We start from the raw sequence: 19845 nt of genomic DNA on the forward strand, positions 1-19845 counted from the left end.
ATAAACTTGAGCGAAACGTGTAAAATGGTCTACTAGCACAAGCACGTATTCATAACCACCCTTACATTTGTCAAGATGCAAAAAGTCAACGGAGACAAGTTCAAAAGGCTGAGTAGTCACAATATTAGTGAGAGGGGCTCTGGTCTCACGGTTGGGCTTGTTGTGTTTTAGGCACACACACTCTCTCAGTACATAGTCCTCTATTTCTTTTTGCATAAAGGGCCAGTAAAAACGATCCCTTACAAGGGAAAGAGTCCTTTCTACACCATGGTGGCCCATTTCATCATGCAGCTCTTTTAACACTGTCACCTTGTGTTTTTCAGGAAGCAGTAGTTGGGTTCTGTTTGCCGTTTTTCTGTACAAAACACCTCTGTCATTAAAGTGTAGCTTGTCCCATTCCCTCACAAGACAAACAACTTGAGGACAATGCTTTCTTAGTTCAGTACCTAGCGGTTTCGTCTCCGCCAATTTGTATCTAATAATATGTCCTATAATGGGGTCAGTCTCTTGATCTAGCTTGATCTGTCCAACAGTCAATGGGGCTATCGGTTTGTTTAGTGACACCTCGGCACACGTAGCTGAGATTCCCATAGACCAAGCTGCACTAGACTCGTTCTGTTGGTCAACCGCTTATACGGCAGCACTCACAGCATCATATGACATTTCTTTTGTACATCCTTCCATATATGTTACCATATCAAGGGGCATCCTAGATAAACTGTCTGCATCAACATTTTCCTTACCGGGACGATATTTAACAGTAAAATTAAAATCAGAAAGTTCTGCGACCCACCTGCACCCAGTTGCATTTAACTTAGCAGTCGACAGTACATACGTGAGTGGATTATTGTCACTATACACAGTGAAGAATGGTGCATAGTACAAATAATCACGAAACTTGTCTGTGATCGCCCACTTAAGCGCCAAAAATTCCAACTTGCCCGAGTGTAAGTTATAATTCTTCTCAGCTGCAGTTAATGTCCGAGAGCCATAGGCTATCACGCGAAGTTTGCCATTTTGTCTTTGGTACAACACAGCACCTAAACCCCGGTTAGAGGCATCTGTATGCAAAATGAAAGGATGCGCGAAGTCAGGAAAACCTAAAACTGGTGGTTGAACTAAACAGTCTATTAGCTGCTCTAACACTGACTGATGCTCATCACTCCACTCAATACGTGTGTTGGAAGACACACTGTTATGTCTCACTTTCCATTTTTGTCTTTGATGCTGCTGAGTCTCAACATTCAGAGGGGCTTTAAGCAAAGCATACAAGGGACTAGCGATACAAGAGAAATCTTTGATGTATTGCCTATAATAGCTTAATAGACCCAAAATGGCTCGAAGCTCACCGACAGTGCCTGGCTGCTTGTTTTTCAGGGCACGCACTGCTGCTGTATCTGCCGGGTCCATTCGGCTCCCCTCAGCAGAGACAATCCTGCCGAGGTACCTCACTTCCGGCTTGAAGAGGTCACACTTTCGGGCTTTGAGTTTTATTCCATTTTCCCTGAGACGTCGCAACACTCGTCTAACGTCCTCAACGTGGTTGTCAAATGTCCCGCTGAAAACAAGAATGTCATCAAGATAGGGGACACATATTTCGTCCCGTAACCCCTCCAGACATTGTTCCATACACCGCTGGAACGCTGCTGGTGCATTCATGAGTCCAAACGGGATTCGAATCCATTCATAAAGGCCCCAAGGGGTCACGAAGGCCGTCAGGTGTCGGCTCCCTTTGGACATGAACCCCTGGTGGTATGCTTTGCCTTGGTCCAGCAGCGAGAAGATGGTGTTACCCCCAAGGCTATCCATCACGTCCTGTACCCGTGGGATGGGGTGCCGGTCAGGGTGTGTTTTCCGGTTCAGCTCTCTGTAATCAATACATAAGCGCAGTGTACCATCTTTTTTCCTGACACAGACGACAGGGGATGAGTAGGAGGAAGTGGACTTTTCCACCCACCCCTGCGCTATCAAGTCCTGTAAATAATCTTTCACCTCTCTGTACATTGGCTTTGGGACAGACATATATGTCTTTGAAACGGGCTCAGTGTCTTTCAACAAAATGTCCATTTGTAGGTTTTCCACACACCCTATGTCGTCGTCCGATTTTGAAAATGATGCCGATTCCTCTCTCAACATCTGCTGAACGGTCTTTCTTTTATCTTCGTCCAAATGAGAAAGGTCAATTGGGGGGTCCCACTGCTCACTGAGAGCGATGGTGGTATTCTGGACATGGACCTCATTGACAACCGCTGAAGGAAGGTCCCTTTTAAATATGTTAGCTGGGTAGACAGACCCTACTGACTGCACTGTACCAATAATAACCTTTACTGGAAACCTAATATCATGATTAGTAGGGTTCTGGACACTAACAACTATCCTAGGGATGGAACCTGCCTTTACTGAGACCAACGAGTCACAAAGCTCGAGGCCATCTGGCCACTGTGGGTTTTCACTTGGCTCAAAAACCAATGTAACATCTTCCTTAAAGGGCTTAGCCTGTACTTTGCATGGAATAATAAGTGAGCTATGCCTGGCTATAGTGAATCTCTCATTTGTTGTTTTTACACGGTACTCTTGTGCTTGTCCCAGACTAACTGCTTTTATGAAAGTGGCAGCTTTATTGCGCTTAAGGTGGGGAAAAGCTAGTCTAACCGATTTCAAGAGCTTTTCTGTATCCCCTGTTTGTGACTCATTAGAGAGGCTATCTAACACAAGACGCTCAATGACATTAAACCCTATGATAGGACACTGTTGCTGGTCACCTTTTAGTACTAATACTGGTACAAGTAGCCCTGGATCATTAGCACCAAGTTTAAATGGTATCTCAAGCCATCCTACATAAGGCATATCCGTTCCATTAGCTGCCACAATATTGAGAGTGTTATCAGGGTCAATAAGCTCATTCACATTTTTCAATGACACGTCAGGTAAGTTCATTTGTTTCCATAACTCATCTACAGCACACACCTGGGACCCCGAGTCCCAGAGTGCTTCAACCCTTTTGTTACCCAAAAAGCACCGAATAAGACATTTCTTCCCCACTAACTCCCTGACCGAAGGTAATTTGCCACACTGTTTCTTATCTGTACGCTCGACAAATGACTGCTTATGTCTCTTCTGAACGGGGCCACATGTGTGGGGCTTACTGTCTCTGTGGTCACACCATGTCCCACTGGGGTAACCCTTTCTAGTTTAAAGCATGGTTCCTAGCTGAGTTCTGTGCTTTGCAGCCTGCTCTGAAATGTTCACTACTTCCACATTTAAAACAGTGCTGACAATATTCTTCACCTGTCTGAATACAAGAATAACACCTGGGCTGAGGGCGACGGGGCATGTAGTACTGCTGAGGGGCGAACCGCTGCTGGAACTGTGCTGCCCCCCTCATCGACCTGGGGCCTGGTGCTGGGTGGTACTGCTGAAGAGCTGATGGGGAGTGCTGGGTGTAGTAGTGCCTGGCTGGTGGATCTACCTGATATTGTGAAGGTGGAGTGAAGGCGACCTGTTCAGGGTAGTGGTCAGGCAGGCGTTCAGGTCCTCCGCTGGTGGGCTGAGAAGTGGCTGTTGGTTTCTGAATAGTCTCTTTGATCTGGGACACTTCTGCACGCAGCTCTTTTAACAGCATCATCTCTGACCTCATCTCTTTGATCTCTGAAAGGAGTTCATTCGGCACAGTAAAAGTATTCTGCTTTAAGACTGTCTTCTTCCCAATCGGGACTGGTGTATCATCTAACTGGACAGTGTTCAGCGTTGTCACCCGTGCAGCAGCATTTTTCTTTTTTTCCTGTCGCTCTTTTTCATTTGCACATGCCATGTTTAATTTTTCTAACAGTACTTCATCTGATGTGGTGGTTAGCAGGAGGAAAGGTTGCATGTCACTCTTTACATTGTCACTCTGTAACCCCGTCAGAACTGTGTGCAGGAATAAACTCTGTACCAACGTGGGATCATACTTCACCCCTGATTCAGCCTCTTGAGATGCAAAAAGAATCCTTTGACGAAGATCCATCGCACGCAGTAGAAATTTCTGTGGGGACTCTTTATTAGTCTGCACTTCCGATGAGAGCTGCTTGTACAATTCAGTGGCTCCTCTCTCTTGATAGTGAGATCGGAGAATCCTTCGTAAAGAAGGTAGGGTGAGATTTTCTTTCCCTTCGAGGTAGCTTCTCAACTGCAGACCTGGTGTTATGGCACGAACCACTGCATCAATGATCTCATCCCCCTGGTAGCCTTTACTGAGCCCACTTTCTATCTGTCTGACCAAATTAGGAAATGTGAGTTTATCTTTTTGTCCGAGTTCACCTATTTGTCCAGATATTTTGAAATCTTTGCGCCAGGGGGCAGTGTCTGGGGGCACTATGCTTCTCTTTCGCACTGCATCCCGACCTTTTTCACTTGGTTTGGCTATTCCTAGTTCAAAATCTTTTATACTTTCAATCAAGTCCTTTACACGTAGCAAATCTGATATTCCTCCATCTTCTAGCTCTAATTCAGCTCTTTCAATGTAGGTTGACACAATATTAATTAGTTGGCCTCGAGTCTTTCCTGTAAGTTGCTCTCTTTCCAGTCCAGATATTTGGATTTCAGCACATAACTCTGACAACTGTTGAAAATTCAGTCCAAATAACTTGCCTTTGATGTCCAACTGGTTTTCTGCCGTGGGTTGTGCTCAATGTCTTTCCTCCGTGGAATCTTCCGTTCCAAGTCCTTTTATCGTCCTCTTGTCTTCCAGTCCAATTCTGACACCATGTGTTGCTTTGTGTAAGTGGGTTCGGTAAATGATACAACTTCTGGATAGAGTTGAGGTTCTTTATTAGGACGGCTGTGTTGGTTGGAGGGAGAAGGCAATTGACATGTGTGGCTCTCGTAGGCTCTCATCAGACTGACTTGGAGCAGCGCGCATGCTCCTTTGATCTAAAGCCAGGCATCACTAGTAGAACATGCAAATACGATTTGCTCATATCATTACAATATTTACCTCCAACTTTATGTAGATCGAGGTGAAACATACTCCCGGGGTTACTTTGTGGAGACTTTGTAGTGGATGCTACTCAGATTCTTCTTTTCCTTTCGGTTTTTCCCTGCAAGGGGTCGCCACTGCAAATCAGTGTCCTCCATCTTTAGAGGTTTGATCCGCCTGTTTGTTTTGGCCAAGCTTTTACGTCGGATGTCCTTCCTGACACAACCCTCTGTATTTATCTGGGCTTGGGACCGGCACAAGAAGACTTATGTCCCTTTGTGTCTACAGAACAAGCAACTCGCTCAGTAAAAGGCTCCCAAACACAAAATGGTCATTGCCACAGCAACATTCAAAAAAGCAAAAACTATACTCACCATTTGATGACAATGCTCTGATCTTACCGTGAAATGGGATGCTACTTAGATTAACAAAAAATAACATTTTTAATGAAGAATGAACTCTTAAGATATTGATGATTTTGACAGGCCTGAAGTTTCTTGTGTTTTTGTGCATGTTTAGACCCTCTGTGAGCAGTGTTTTCTTGGAAAACAGCCCGTTGCCACCGAAACAGATTTCACCCAAAAAACTCCACAGCATTGTTTTCAACATTATGACCGCCTAATTTTTTTGCCAGCAAATATGACACAGATCAGGTTAACGTCACGCCCCGCCTTCAAATGTGGGAGGCACATACACAAAAATATTGTCATTCCTTCATCGGTGTCCTGATTGAGAAGTAAATAGCTTCAAATGAAAGCCAAATGTCTGCAGTTAAAGCATTACTTGTTTGTTCCATTTCACTTCCGTTGCAGTGTTGATATTCAGAGCCAAAAAACTGACAATTGGGTCCACGTGGCATTATTTATGGACCTGTGTTGGAATCGTGTGAAAATAGAATACATGCAAGCCACTCTGGCTTTTGACGGCAGGTGACAGGCTAAGCTAATATAGAAGTCAACTGCTTTACTCCATCCACGCGTGGATCGCCTGCGTCGGTCACAATGTTTGCAATTATGGAGGACCGCACTGAACCGCTCACATGTAGCCAAATATTTAAAAACTATCTTAGCTCCGTTGGTTGGTAACACAGAATATCACGTAGAGAACACCACAGGGTTTGTAGAGAGGATCAAAGACCTCAGGTTGGAACCTGAGGAAACATTGGCATCTTACGATGTGACTTTTCTCTTTACATCTGTCCCAACCCCAGCAGCAGTCTCAGTGGTGAGGACGAGACTGCTGGCGGACGTTTCTCTGCATGAAAGAACCAAACTTAAACCGGACCACATCTGCCAATTATTGGAAATCTGCCTTAATACTATGTATTTTCAATTTAGGAAGAAATTTTACAAACAAATTCATGGTTGTGCTATGGGCTCACCAGTTTCACCCATACTGGCTAATCTATACATGGAAGAGATGGAGAAGCAGGCCCTCACATCCTTCCCGGGGACAAAACCTAGACGCTGTTTAGATATGTGGACGATACTTTTGTCATAATTAAAAAACAAGAAATTCAATCCTTCACAGATCACCTCAACTCGGTAGACATCAACATTACATTTACTCGTGAGGACATTAAACAGAACCAACTAGCCTTTTTTGGATTGTAAAGTTTTCATAAAACAACTAAATCCTTCATTAAACCGGTTTGGTGGGGTAAGGTTCAATTTGGATCGTTCATACAATAGCCTGCTTAGGCAACATAGGATTAGTAATACTGATGAGGTGATACCGGTCGAAGTGGGGCAATCAGGCCAGTCGTTAGTCAGAACGACAGGAACTATCAGTGGAGAAGCTGCAGGGAGTAGTCCGACACCTTCAAAGAAGTACAGATGACGGCTGAAGAAACCTTTTCATCGATCATTCATTCTTATCATTCTCCTGGTTTGCCACAGCAGTAGCGTCATTTCCACGTGAGGAATTATTTCCCGATGGCGCGGGAAGGAGGGAAGCTACCCCATCCCGCTTGGAGTAGACGTGTCTCTGGCAGGCGCTCAGTCTTTCGAAGTGTGGCAAAACAAAGCCCACATTTGGGCTGGCTGGCAACTTGTGGATTGAGGAAGTTTCGACTATGTTTTGACAACCGTTTACCACGGAAACCTCACTTTTTGCCCTGGAGGTCTGGAGTGCGCTAAGTACGGCCCCTGGGTCATTTTGTGTCAGGGTTATGTCGAACTTTCCAGAACTGACATTGACATCGGAGTTCAGAACATTGACATTCTCCTTTCTCATTCCTGGGATTTCCCCAACACTCCAACAATTTACTTTCATGGAGGACGACATTCTGAGGATTTTGATCATTTAAATGTATGCATTTTAATGTATTGTATTGTATGTCATTTTGGAGGCCCAAAACATAACGGTTTGCAGGGTCATCGGGTGTTTTTATTCTGGACTCAAACAAAATCGTTTATTGACTTTATTGAAACGTAATCCGGGGCGCCAAGCACATTTCATTCGTCCATTCGACTTTTCATCTGTGCTCAGTTATCTGGCGTTGGGTAAGTCATGTAGGCTGCTAATTGACTTCAAATGTTTATTTCTATCTCTCTCACTTTTTCTTCCTTTGGATTGTTCTGATGTGGCTGCCTCCGTGTGATTTTCGATAAAAGTCAAAAGAGGGCGGGCTGTCACTGGAAAATGTGACTATAAAGTTGAATCATGCAACTTTTGTGTGTGCGAGAAAACATTCAAGCATGGGTGACTTGCAGCCGAGAGACGAAAAATGATTGCTGTTAGCTTAGCTTGTGCTAATCAGTGCAAATGAGGACAATGCAAAGCCCCTGGCACAATGTTGAATGTGTTTATTGGAAAATATTTGGCAGTTCCCTCAGACTTGAAAATGTCAACAAAATACGCTACAAATGTGTGGACTATGATCCTCGCCTAACAGCAGAACGTAGACCCTTTTGTGGTGTTTATTCAAGAGTTTTAAGTATTGTTCTTCCCAACCCCCACCCCTGTTGCTCTATTTGGTGCAAATGGCACCATCATCAAGTGTCGAAGTCTTATCTAGGCGACAATAGCTATGTGAAAATTGAGAAGAAAAAAAGAAACTGACTGAGATAGTAAAACTCATAGAGAAGTGAAATAAAATGTCTGAGAGTCACAGTGGATCTCAGTCAAGGTGAGTGTCAGGTGTTAAACTCCCCAGGCTTCACGCAGCAACTGTTACACCTCTGGTGGTATCTCAGAAATCCAAAACTTTGCCTTCCACACAGTGTCCATTTCTTTCAGGCAAACCGGCAACACTGGAGACTTAAGGAGACTCGGGCGAGCTGTGTGAAAGATGTTTTCTATTGTGACCTAAAATTACATCATTTTATCTAAATCCCAAAATTACAGTGAAGGGTTTAAAATCAATATGTGTGGCCGCTGGTTAAAAAAACATTGAACAGTTGCAAAGGCGTTTGTTGGCTGGTGTCATTTGGTTTTCTGGGGTTTTAAGACCACACTGGATGATGAGCGCACGCAAGAAAATGCAGAGGGGGAAACTTTGAGCGGGTCGATCAAGTTGTTCTCCAGCCTGACGGCCACCAACGTAGAATCGCTGTTGCGTTCCGGATCGCAGATGCCCTCCTCGGGAATGCTCCTGCAAGATAGGTGACATTTTGCGAAGGTAGGATAAATATAAAACGATGATTAAGATCGAGGTAGGGTCCCGTGCTTACCTGATCTTGTTGTTGTTGAGTCTGAGGAAGTGCAAGTTAGTCATCTCGTTGATACCCGAAGGCACGCTGAGCAGCTGGTTGTGGTCCAGACACAGTTCCACCATGGAGTGGTAAGACCCGAAGAAGGACTCAGGTTCAATGGCCTCACCGTCCAGTTTGTTGTAAGAGAGATACAGGTACTCTAGTCCCGGATCCATGTGTGCAAACACAAAGCCTGAGGTCCATTCGGGACATTGGCAAATGTTAGGCTGTGTCCATCTTTGGTGTCAATCAGTAGGATGTCAGCGTATTAACATTTGTTGTACTATTGGTAGATTCAAGTTTTCGGGTTCAGGTTTCAAATTTAGGTTATGCATTGTCTATGCAGGTACAGTGTGTGTGGTGATGTCCACCCACCAGGGATCCTTTCTATGCGATTCCCCACCAGCACAAGGTGAACTAGTGACTTGGGCAGGAACGATGGTACCAGGTGCAGCCTATTGTGGGATAGGTCCAGGGACTCCAGACTCCTGTGGCGAGGAAACATCATGACTAGTGAAGGGCAGAAGACTTTTTAGCTCAGAAGACATCTCCCGAAATTCTCACTCACTCAAGACAAAGCACTCGGGCGAGCGCTCCAGCCAAAAATAATAACTCAGCCGTCAGTCATGCGCCGTTGAAGGTCGTGAAACGAAAAAAAAAATCGAAACATTAGCTGACTAGTAGGATTGATGTGAATTCCTGATGGCTCTGCCTGAGCGCTTTGCAAATTGTTAAATGTCAGATTTTGTAAATGTATATCTGTATGTGTATGTTCTGTAACAGATAAACACCATTTCAAGTCATAAACAAACATTCAAGGTTTTTGAAGATTTGAAAAGTCCTTACATGTACCAGTTTTGTCATTTTTCATTTTGTCAAAATGTTATATTGTTGTGACAGCTGTCAGTTTGTCAGATTGTTCGCATGTTGTCCAATCTTTTTGTAGAGTCTAATTTGAGTAAAAGGTACAATGTTAAAACTAGCTGCCTGGCAGCTTTTTAAGCGTGTTGTTAGCATGCTTAATATTACCGTACTGAGTGTTATCATGTTGACATTTGACACATTCCAGTATGAAATGATGGCTGACCACAGGGGAACCCGTACTGATTTTGCCTTGTTGTTACAGTATATACTATATCAGCGTAGCAGTTGTTATCGTGGTTAGCATTCCACACACGTTGCCAGACCTGTGGTGGATCCAGGCCAGTGGGGCGATCTTGGTCTCTTCCAACCTGTTGTGCCTGAGGGAAAGCACGTTGAGGGTTTTGCTGTTGTTGAAGACGCCCGCCGGGATTTCTTCAATTAGGTTGTTCTCCAAGTACAACTCCTAAAGGAAGCAGCAGCATTTTCATATTTTCTTTTGTACATTTCAACATTTGGTTTATGTTTCTACTGGTTTAAAGTGGGGGATGGAGGGTGGGGACACCACAAGTCGGGTTGGTTTTAGACATTCGGCTCACACTGCGTGGCGTCAGTCAAGTTTATTTGTCAGATCTCACTGTGGATTGTCAGAGCCGTCCTCACTGTCACATAAATCTCCAAAATATATCTGACTGCCCGTCAAAATGTAATTGTCAGAAGGCAGCAGATGACGCATAGATAAGCACGTACCAGGAGTAAAGGAGGGAGGCCCTGCGGCATTATTCGGAAGTGGTTTCGTCCTAGTCGAAGGTAGGACAGCTGGACCAGGGGTTTAAAGGCCTCGGGGTCCACGTTGGCCTCGCTCAGAAGGTTAGCCTCCAGTTCCAGAATCATCAAACTCGCCAGACCTGTAAGCACGCTCAAGTGTACATTGACACGTTACAGGACTATCGATACACCGATCGCCATCGGAGGATTCCACACCCTTCCGTTGAATTGTCGCGCGATGCCGTACGATACAATGTAGACCAATTACGATGCCGTGCTAGATTATCCGTGCCAAGTAAAATGTGATGTGATACGGTTTAGTCAGATTCCAATAACGATACAATTCACTCCAATGGCAATACGATGACAATGAGATGAAATTCGAGCCGCTACAATTACAACGCAAAATGATGTACCTCTCTTACGATGCAACAGGATATATTCTCACAACCGTAACGTGATTCGATGTGAATAACTTCAGGCGCAATACGATAAATGAGTCTATGATGTGCAGAAATTACAATACATGAAGTTCTGCTGTCAGCTATTTGGCTTTCGTTCAATTTCTATCGGGAAAAAAAATGGTGGCGATAATAATCCCACAGTCGTTATGTACGATGTGGTATCACCTTGGAAAGTGTTCCTGTGGATCTTTTGCAGTCGATTCTCGTTGATTTTCAACTCCTGCAGGCTCAGTGGGAGACTAGCGGGAACCACTTCGAGAAGGTTCCCGTCCAAGTACAGACGTCGCAATAGCTTCAGACTCTGGCACACGGGCGTTGATTGACAGGGAAATGAATTTCTGGCTTACGTCGATTCCGAATAAAAAGATTGTGGCGGTATGTGACGTATACAGTATGCTGGCGTGTCTCACTTTAAAGGCTCTTTGATCGATCCCTGCGGACGTGAGTTTGTTCTTCTTCAAGTTGATCCATTCCAGGTTGGGAATGCCGTTGAAAGCCTCTGCCGGGATGCTGCTGATGTTGTTGCCTGCGAAAGAAAATACAAATACAAATTTTAGCATGAAAGCGAACGCATGGCGACTAGTGACATCTACCAGTGTTTAGCTGCAGCTAATTATCGTTTTCTCTTTGTTTTGTTTTTTGGGGGGGCAGGGACAGTATTAATTGCATTGTGTAGCTTTGCAGCAGGGTGAAAGTCCACCACGCTCCTAAATATTCTTCAACATACTTTTTTGTTTGTTTGTTTTTGTTTTTGGTGGGTGTGAACATCCAACACCATCGATGTGGTGTGAAGGAGAAGATGCAACACTCACCTTCCAAGCTTAGAGATTTGAGGTGTGGCATGAGGAGAGGAGGGAAGGACGTCAGTCTGGCATTGTCACAAGTCAGCGTGACGTCCGTGATTTCGCAGCCGGGGGGAAGACTTCTTTCCCTTGCCACCACCTCCTTCTCGTCCTCACTTTCCTCTTCCTTCACCTCATCCTTCGTGGCCATAGGGGGTCTTGGGATGGGAGCAAGGGAGAGATCCGGTTCCTCGGGTTCTTCGTCTTCCCTGGGGAGCATTTGGAAGACATCTCCTCTCAACCACACCTCCTCCTCCTCCTCCTCTTCTTGCAGTATTTCCTCTCTGAGCTTTTTTTCTCTCTCCCATGCTTCATTCTCCCCCTTCCTCCTCTCCTCTTCCATTTTCTTCCTCTTCCCCTCTTCCTCCATCTTTCTCTGCTCCTCTTCTTTCTCTCTCCTTCTCTTCTCCTCCTCCGCCATCTTCCTCTGCCTCTCCCCTTGCTCCTTCCTCTCCTTCCTCTTTCTCTTCCTTACCTCTTCCTGCTTCCTCGCTTGCTCTTCTTCCTCCAAATGCTCCTCCTCTTCCCGCCAAAGGATACGCTGTATTTCCTCCTGGCTGAGCCGGGGGGTCGTGGTGATGAAGCGTTGGCCGTCATGGTCACGGGGTGCTGGGGAGTCACCAGAAAGTTCCAAACTGAGGTCGAGGTCTGAGGCCGGGGTGGTAGGAAGGGGAAAAGTGGAGGAAAAAAGATCGGAAATGAGAGAAGAATGGAAAGACAGACAGGATATGAACAGACAGACGGCTGTGTTAGTGTGCTGGACAGACAGGCCACATCCCACATCACGTGTATATGTGCAGTCAACACATACACTTATAACCATGTCATACATGCACATCACATGTGAAATTAGTCACATAACCATCTTCCCCCCCCCCCCCCAATATCATGCCGCTACCTATCTAATTACATGAATACGCTCGCTATAATCAGCCAGAAATTCATCACGATCACAACAAATAATCTCCCAGCCGAAGTAGATTTAAAATCCCGCAAATGTATGCAAAGGTTGCTAATGTTGCAGTCTTAGCAGGGTTCATTCAAGGTTGCAAACATTTGCAAGATGTTTACTTTTACTTCTCTTGTGTATGTTAACACGACATGTTAATATAGTGTCTTTTAGGAATAATCTATCGTCAAGTATAGATTAGTCAACATTTATCAGTTGGAAGTGTTTTATTCAATAATGACTTCACTGTGTTTTCACTTTGACCTCAGCATGCGCACGACCTGTTAGTACCTGAGTCCATGCAGACAGGGCAGCACTCGCCGGCGGGGGGCGGCAACGGCCGATGGCAGGTCACTGGCGGGCAGGCCAGCTCGTCGCAGACCACCCGCCCGCCCGTGCATAAACACGTGACGCACGGGGTGGGAGACCATACGGCTTGGTTGAACATGGTCATACCTTGGAACACGCATTGGCCATGTTTACCTACACACACACGAATAGTACAATGGTATCTTGGGATACGTCTGTGTAAGCTCTCAGTCGTCCAGGAGTGGTCCATCGATGAAAAGGTTTTTTCGGCCGTCATCTGTACTTCTTTGAAGGTGTCGGACGTTTCACTTCTTATCCAAGAAACTTCGTCAGCAAACTAAAGTCTTACTGGTAGTTTAGGCCCTATATATCTCCCTACTGTCCAGACATGGCGGTGCCGGACTCTGCTATGATAGGTCCCTGCTCTCAGGTTGGGGGGAGCAGAGGAGTACTCCCTGCCACTCCACTGATTGTTCCTATTGTTCTAACTTGGGATCTTGGGATATAAGTTTAAGTCATTGTGACCACGCTTGTGACATGAGTCGTCTTGGGACATTAAAATGTGCTTTTTGTGGAGGTAAAAATTGTCTTTGTGGGAAAAAGTCTGAGGACCGCAAATCTAAACACACATAATCCATTCTTGAACCGAATTCTGATTCACATTGGCGTCAGAATACAATACAATACAATACATATTGATTTACATAGCGCTTTAACAGCAGTTGAAGCTGTAACAAAGCGCTTAACATGGACAGCTATACTATGCAGGAAATAAAGCAGTCACAAAGACAGTAGAAAGCACCACAGAGTAAAACCAAGCTCCAAGATCATGCTGGGGAGAATTACACAAAATGGTGGCCGGAAAGTTTGCCAGTTCCACGAGCAGCCTCCCATGCCCAACAGCCACTCATCGACGAGATGATGTGCTCGTAATTATGTCCTGTTCTCAACTGTCGTGCTTTTGCATCAGGCCCGACACAGACAAAGCTATCATCATCTCTTCCCTTGTGCTTAAGTGCACCTTTCAACAGCAAAGGGAGCCAGGTGTGTGTTTATCGTGCATGTGCGTGAGAATGCCGCAGAGTCAGCTCACTTGTTTGTGGCCATTTTAACTCATTCACTGCGATTCCCAAATTTTTTCGGGAATTGAAAAGCATGACATGGAGCACCATTCCAGAATTAGTTCCGGTTTTGTTTTTCCTAGGAGGGGGGCGATAAAGTGCTGGTCAGACCGCTAGCAATGTTTGTCCCTTCCACGAGGGGGCAGCATTTGCCTTTTGTCCAGCATGTATAATAATAATAAATATACAGTAAAGTCTCGTTATATCGATATCGGATATATCGATAGTCCCGGTTATATCGATACTATTTCTATGCACGCACGGAGAAAATTACATGCAAACAGGGTCGGATATATCCATAGTCCCGGTTATATCGATATTTTTTCGGACTCCCTTGAATATCGATATAACGAGACTTTACTGTAATAATAATAATAATAATAATAATAATACTACATTACATTTTAAGCGCCTTTCAAGGCTCGGCAAGGACACTTTACAGTCACAGACAAGCATAGGTGCTATAATAAATAAAATAAAATCACAAATAGAATGCAATAAATAAAATACAATTATAAATAGAAACAAGAGAGAGAGCTACACAGAAAATTCAATTTTAAATAGGTTATGAGATGGGACTTGAAGGTGGGAAGAGAATCTATGTTACGAATGTTGGGAAGAAGTTTCAGGTTTCTTACGTTGTATTGAATGTGGCAATCTGGCAGTGAATGAGTTGCAGTAAATGGGGGACACATTTAACTCATTCATTGGCCTGTCATTGATGCTGCTAATCTTATATTTGGTGGCTACTTTGTCAAAGCAAAGCAGGATATACCATCTTTATTTCGGAAACATTTCTTTTGTCCTATGCAGTCATCTACCGCCGCATTGTCCCGCCGCCATTCGGATGTCTACATTTCGGACATCCCCTCCGGAGCTCGCTCGATAAGGAGCTCACCATGCCGCAGTCCAGCTATCGTTTATATCCATATGTGATAAATGATTATTCACTTTATTATGTCAAAAGGAAAAGATGCCTTACCTGGTACAACATTGTAGCTGGAGTGTTGCTCCAGTATGTTCCTGTAGGACTCCAGCAGTACCACGTTGCCTTGAACGGGCTGCGCCTGAACCCGGGCACTGTTCGGAATGTGTCGGCTCCGAAGTTGTTTAACGCGGCCTGATCTGACTCCAGCTTGACCTGCAAAACCGGAACCCACAACAGCCAAATGCCCAAAAAAGTGAAAAATGGTGTTTCGGCTGCGAATCGATTCTTGATGTCTCCCTCACTGGATTGTCTGCTCTTCCCTTGTCAGTTTCTTTCACACGGAGATCACACGTACAGTAGTTGATGAAGAAGATCTGAAATTTATCTGAGCATACATTTCAAACGAAACCTGGTGAGATTCATCACTCAGGTTCTGATACGATCTATCATAGTATTATCTGAGGTGTGACTGTCACATGTCAGGATTTAAGAAAAAAAAACTTTCATACAGATTCTAGTGCTACCACAGATAATCATTGTGGTAAAAATCAGTTGAGCTAAAAATGCTTTATCATATAGCAGGAAACACTGATGTCGATTTTAATTAGCAATCCTTTCTCCTATTTATTTTTCATACCTCATACCTCATTACATATTTTTTTGGCTAGATCTCTGTGTGAAACCCTCTTACCTGGTCCGTCCCGTTTCCTCTTCATCCGTCGCATTCCTCCATCCGGCTTGCTTGGTTTTCCCCGCCCGTTTTGTGCGTCCGTCACGGTGAAAGACAGAAGCAGCCATACAGCTGCCATAAGCAGCCCTGTCCTCATACCTTAGCACACACACACACACACACACACACATACCATCAAGCCCCAAATGTTTCTTATCCTCCTGTCTATCAATGGGAAATTTTTACCTGCAGCACCTTGGTGTCAACACGGATGTTTGTGCTGTTACTGGCCCTCAGATACTTTTTTTGTGTGTGCGTGTGTGTTTGTGTGTAATTAGTAGTTTGAAGTCCTGTCATGATTAAAGGATCTACCTCGACACACACCTGATAGTTTGGTGTGAATATGTGAAGATAAAGCTATTTTCTGTGGACTGCGACGATAGTTTGGTTTCAGGTTTTTGGTCCAATTTCAGGGTCCTTTAAAGACCAAAAAACTGAACATTTGAGTCACATCCCTCCTAAATGTATCATGTGTGCAGTAACCTGATAGATGATACTTTTTAGCCCCTCGTCAATTTCTGTTGACAATGTGAAATTTGCTCAGCTTGTTTATCATAAGACCCACAATAAAAGCAAGTCTTTTAAAAAGCAAGCCATTTTAATTTGAATTTTCCATTTTGAGCATTTCCAGCTGTCCTTTTGTAACAAATGTTTCCGTGAGATTATCTTTTTAATTTATTGGAGCTAACTTTTAATCGGAATGGCTGGCAACCAGATCAGGGTATAACCCGCCTGACGATAGCTGGGATAATCTACAGCACACTTGTGACCCCCTTGGGGACAATCGGATTCGAAAATGGATGGGTGTATGGATAGATAACTTTTCATAACTTGATGCTTATCGAAATACAAACATGCACAAACATTTTCATATTACTTGTGAGTGGTTGAGAGAAGTGAGCCCAGGAATCATTTAAAAGCAGACCACATTATTGCTAACCATTTGACCACAACTCCAGTTCTTGGTGAACATGTGAATTGTTTCTGCTGCCCTCGTGTGGACGGTAAAAAGTCACACCTGACATGACGGTTGGACCATGTCAAGCGCTTAATTATTCGACATGAGAGAGAGAGAGAGAGAGAGAGAGAGAGAGAGAGAGAGAGAGAGAGAGAGAGAGAGAGAGAGAGGGGAGAGAAGGGGAGTTAGAGCACGACTAATAGTTCGTGCCTCATCTGTCCTCAGACAGAAGAAAGTCGAAGGAGGGGAGATGTGAGACGTGGAAAATATTTTCCCCCTTTAAGATCCTGGATGAGCAGGCTCACATGGAGCTCAAACGCAGGATAAAAAAAATGTGTGCGCGCCTGTGTGTGTGTACGTGTGTGTGCGTGTGTGTCTATGATTGTGTGTCTTAATGAAAGCCAGACAATGTGAGCTGCTCTCATTTTTGTGTGTGTGTCTGTGATTGTGTGTCTTAATGAAAGCCAGACAATGTGAGCTGCTCTCATTTTTTTCTCATTAAAGTAACATTTTTAATGTACTTTATTAAGAACACTCCCCAGAACAATTTTATTTCACCATGTGACATCTCTCAACTTTGGTCAAGTCATATTATTCCACCATGTAAAACTCATTTAAGTACTTTGAAATTCCATTTTTATGCTCTCAATGCTAATTACAAAGTTTGGTGGTTGACCTGGCCTGGCTTTTCCCAAAGTTATAATTTTTTATGAATTTGGTTATAAAACTTGGTTGCCATCCTCCATCCACACACAATCATAAAAACTCCAGATTTTCACAATGATTGCATTGTCCATCTGTCAGGTGTGCATGCTTCAAATTTGGTAGCATTTGGTTCCAACTAAAATGGCCGACTTTCAATATTTGTGAATTTTTGCGCCAGAATTTTCTCTTAGAAACAAAGTGGTTAATTACAGTAAAGTCTCGTTATATCGATATTCAAGGGAGTCCGAAAAAATATCGATATAACCGGGACTATCGATATATCCGACCCTGTTTGCATGTAATTTTCTCCGTGCGTGCATAGAAATAGTATCGATATAACCGGGGCTATCGATATATCCGATATCGATATAACGAGACTTTACTGTATATATGATATTATATAATATATAATATAATATGATATTATATTGATATATGTTGAACAAAAATAGGATGCTTCCGGTGTTTTTTTTGGGTGGTCCATTGAGATTTTTGCAGGTGTACTCACGGGATGGGGAAAATGTGCCAACAAAATTTCTTGTTGCAAATCCCTGGCATACCGGAGTTCATTGTTTTTTTTTTCATAATAACGAAAAAATAGTTACATTATAGCCACTACTACTTCAAACCAAAACACACAGCAAGACAAGTGTTTTGGTTTGGCCTCGCTTCTTAGACTTTTTGGTGTGTCTGCTCATGATACATGTGTCTACCAAATTTCATGCTACTTATTCAAAGTAGCTTCGTAGGCTGAGCTTTGGTCTGCTGGCTTTGAGTGAGGCTTGCTGGTGTCCATTTTGAACGCTGGCTTCGGTGACCAAATAAGGTTCTTGCCTGCTAAAATGGAAAATTGTTACATAAATACTGATGACGACACTTCTAACTATGAAACCTCCGCCTGACCACTAGACGGGGTTGCTAATCAGACATTCTATACTCAAATTAAGAATTCAGCATCACCAAACAATACAAGTTCACTGGGGGGCGGAGCTAATGACTTCAAGATAGACAGACAGGCAGGAAGTGGACCTTACCAGCACTTTGACGGCCAAATTCTTGCTCCCTCGTTCCTCCTCCTCCTCTTCCTCCTCTTGTGGAAGCTTCTTGAAAGGTGTGTGTGTGTGTATGTATATGTGTTTGTATGTCTTCAGATATGCTCCTCTACATCTGTGTGTTGTCCAGAAAAAAATGTTTCTGTGTGAGTCTCAGTGGTGATTGCGTAGCGAGTGCGGTGCAGCAAAGCAAGCAAGTAAGAAGAGAGAGCGAGGGAGGAAGAGAGCGAGCGTGTCGAAGGGGAACGTCACTCGGGTCTGGAAGGAGGTCAGAGTTCATGATGGGGCCAGAAATATGTCACTCAAGTGTCCCAAAAGGTGCCCACCAAAAAAGGCTGGGAAATATCGATTTGATTTGAAAAAAAAAAAAAACAACACACAAACACACACACACACACACAAGTTCCAAAGTGAAATATTTGCAGCTTGGATCAAATGTGGCCTGAAAGCTCTCAGTCCTTTGAACTATTATTTCCCCTTTATCAAAAACTTGTGATAGCGCAGCAAACATCTTGGACACACACACACACACGCACACGCACATTCTTCCTCTCGTTCTATTTCTCTTTTTCTTTTCTTCTTCTGGTTCTTGTGGGTCATGATAGACTTCCCATATGTTGTGGTTGATGGGGGAGAAAGTGCCACGTCAGCTTTGATCTCTCATTTCAACTGGGGGATCGATAGAGAGCAGGAGAGGAGAAGAACCCTCCTACCTTCTTTCTCTGGTCAGCACTAAATTAGTTTCAACCAAGCTTGTTACGCCCCCTGCTGATTAATTGCACACCACACACATCTGCACAAATTGAACTGGTAGCCAGCCAGCTCGCCTGTGTCTGTGTCTGGCTCCATACTCATCTGTGTGTATGCTTTTTTTTTTGTAGACCAAATATGGGCATGTGGTTTGTGTTCCTGGCGACAATTCCTCGTTGCTGACGTTTCATCATCCTGATCTTCCCGGGTAAGAATCTTCTTCTTTTCCTTTTGGCTTTTCCCGTCAGGGGTCGCCACAGCGAATCAGTCCTCCATCTTCAGAGGTGTGATTCGCATGTTTGTTTTGGCCAAGCTTTTACATAGGATGCCCTTCCTGACACAACCCTCTGTATTTTTCCGGGCTTGGGACCGGCACAATAAGACACTGGCTTGTGTCCCCTTCTGGCTACAGAACAAGCAATTCGATGATCTTAATAAAGATGAAGATGCTCGATAAAAAGGCAATGACAGCAAGAATAATAGTCGGCAATAACAAAGGGAGAAAATCAATACGTTTTGGCAATGAATTACACTATTGAAATTATAACGCAGCATTTTGTTAATCAGTCTCTTTCATCAGTCAATTTCAACTACAGTGTTAATTAACCCCTTAGAGCAAGCAATTTTGGACTATTTTTAAGCCCCCGCAAAAGAGCTTCCAAATTGCACTGACTCAGGATGCTGAGGGCAGGTGACACATTAGATATGGATTTGAATGAACGTGCTCTTCTTTCCACCACTTTGAAAGGGTTTCCT

At 44.0% G+C, this 19845-nt stretch overlaps 2 protein-coding genes across 2 annotated transcripts in view; one reads left to right on the forward strand and one right to left on the reverse strand.

Annotated features, from left to right (window-relative positions):
* cenpp (centromere protein P) overlaps nucleotides 1–19845 on the forward strand; it is a 69543-nt gene that overhangs the window by 49261 nt on the left and 437 nt on the right. The window contains exon 7 of the mRNA XM_089009333.1: nucleotides 19221–19297. Coding sequence (XP_088865459.1) covers nucleotides 19221–19297 — 77 coding nt within the window. The remainder of the gene's footprint in view (nucleotides 1–19220; nucleotides 19298–19845) is intronic.
* Nucleotides 7750–18544, reverse strand: ecm2 (extracellular matrix protein 2, female organ and adipocyte specific). Its single transcript, XM_089009332.1, has 12 exons — nucleotides 18322–18544; nucleotides 15586–15723; nucleotides 14949–15107; nucleotides 12828–13019; nucleotides 11558–12235; nucleotides 11156–11271; nucleotides 10911–11046; nucleotides 10264–10421; nucleotides 9840–9979; nucleotides 9028–9140; nucleotides 8632–8845; nucleotides 7750–8552 (listed from the first exon to the last, which is right to left on the reverse strand). Exons 2-12 carry the CDS (start codon nucleotides 15719–15721, stop codon nucleotides 8384–8386), a joined length of 2211 nt encoding a protein of 736 aa, XP_088865458.1. The 5' UTR covers nucleotides 15722–15723; nucleotides 18322–18544; the 3' UTR covers nucleotides 7750–8383.

Source organism: Hippocampus bargibanti, linkage group LG12 (assembly GCF_051943395.1).
Source record: "Hippocampus bargibanti isolate YZ-2025 linkage group LG12, ASM5194339v1, whole genome shotgun sequence".
Classification (NCBI taxonomy): Eukaryota; Metazoa; Chordata; class Actinopteri; order Syngnathiformes; family Syngnathidae; genus Hippocampus; species Hippocampus bargibanti.

Bases quoted from the DNA above. Each gene is read 5' to 3' on its own strand.
- ecm2 (XM_089009332.1), bottom strand. From the start codon at position 15,721: ATGAGGACAGGGCTGCTTATGGCAGCTGTATGGCTGCTTCTGTCTTTC. The intron at 11,047-11,155 runs GTGAGACACGCC...CCCGTGTGCCAG, and splicing joins TCGATCAAAGAGCCTTTAAA to AGTCTGAAGCTATTGCGACG. The intron at 8,846-9,027 runs GTGGGTGGACAT...AATGGACCTCAG, and splicing joins TCGCATAGAAAGGATCCCTG to GCTTTGTGTTTGCACACATG.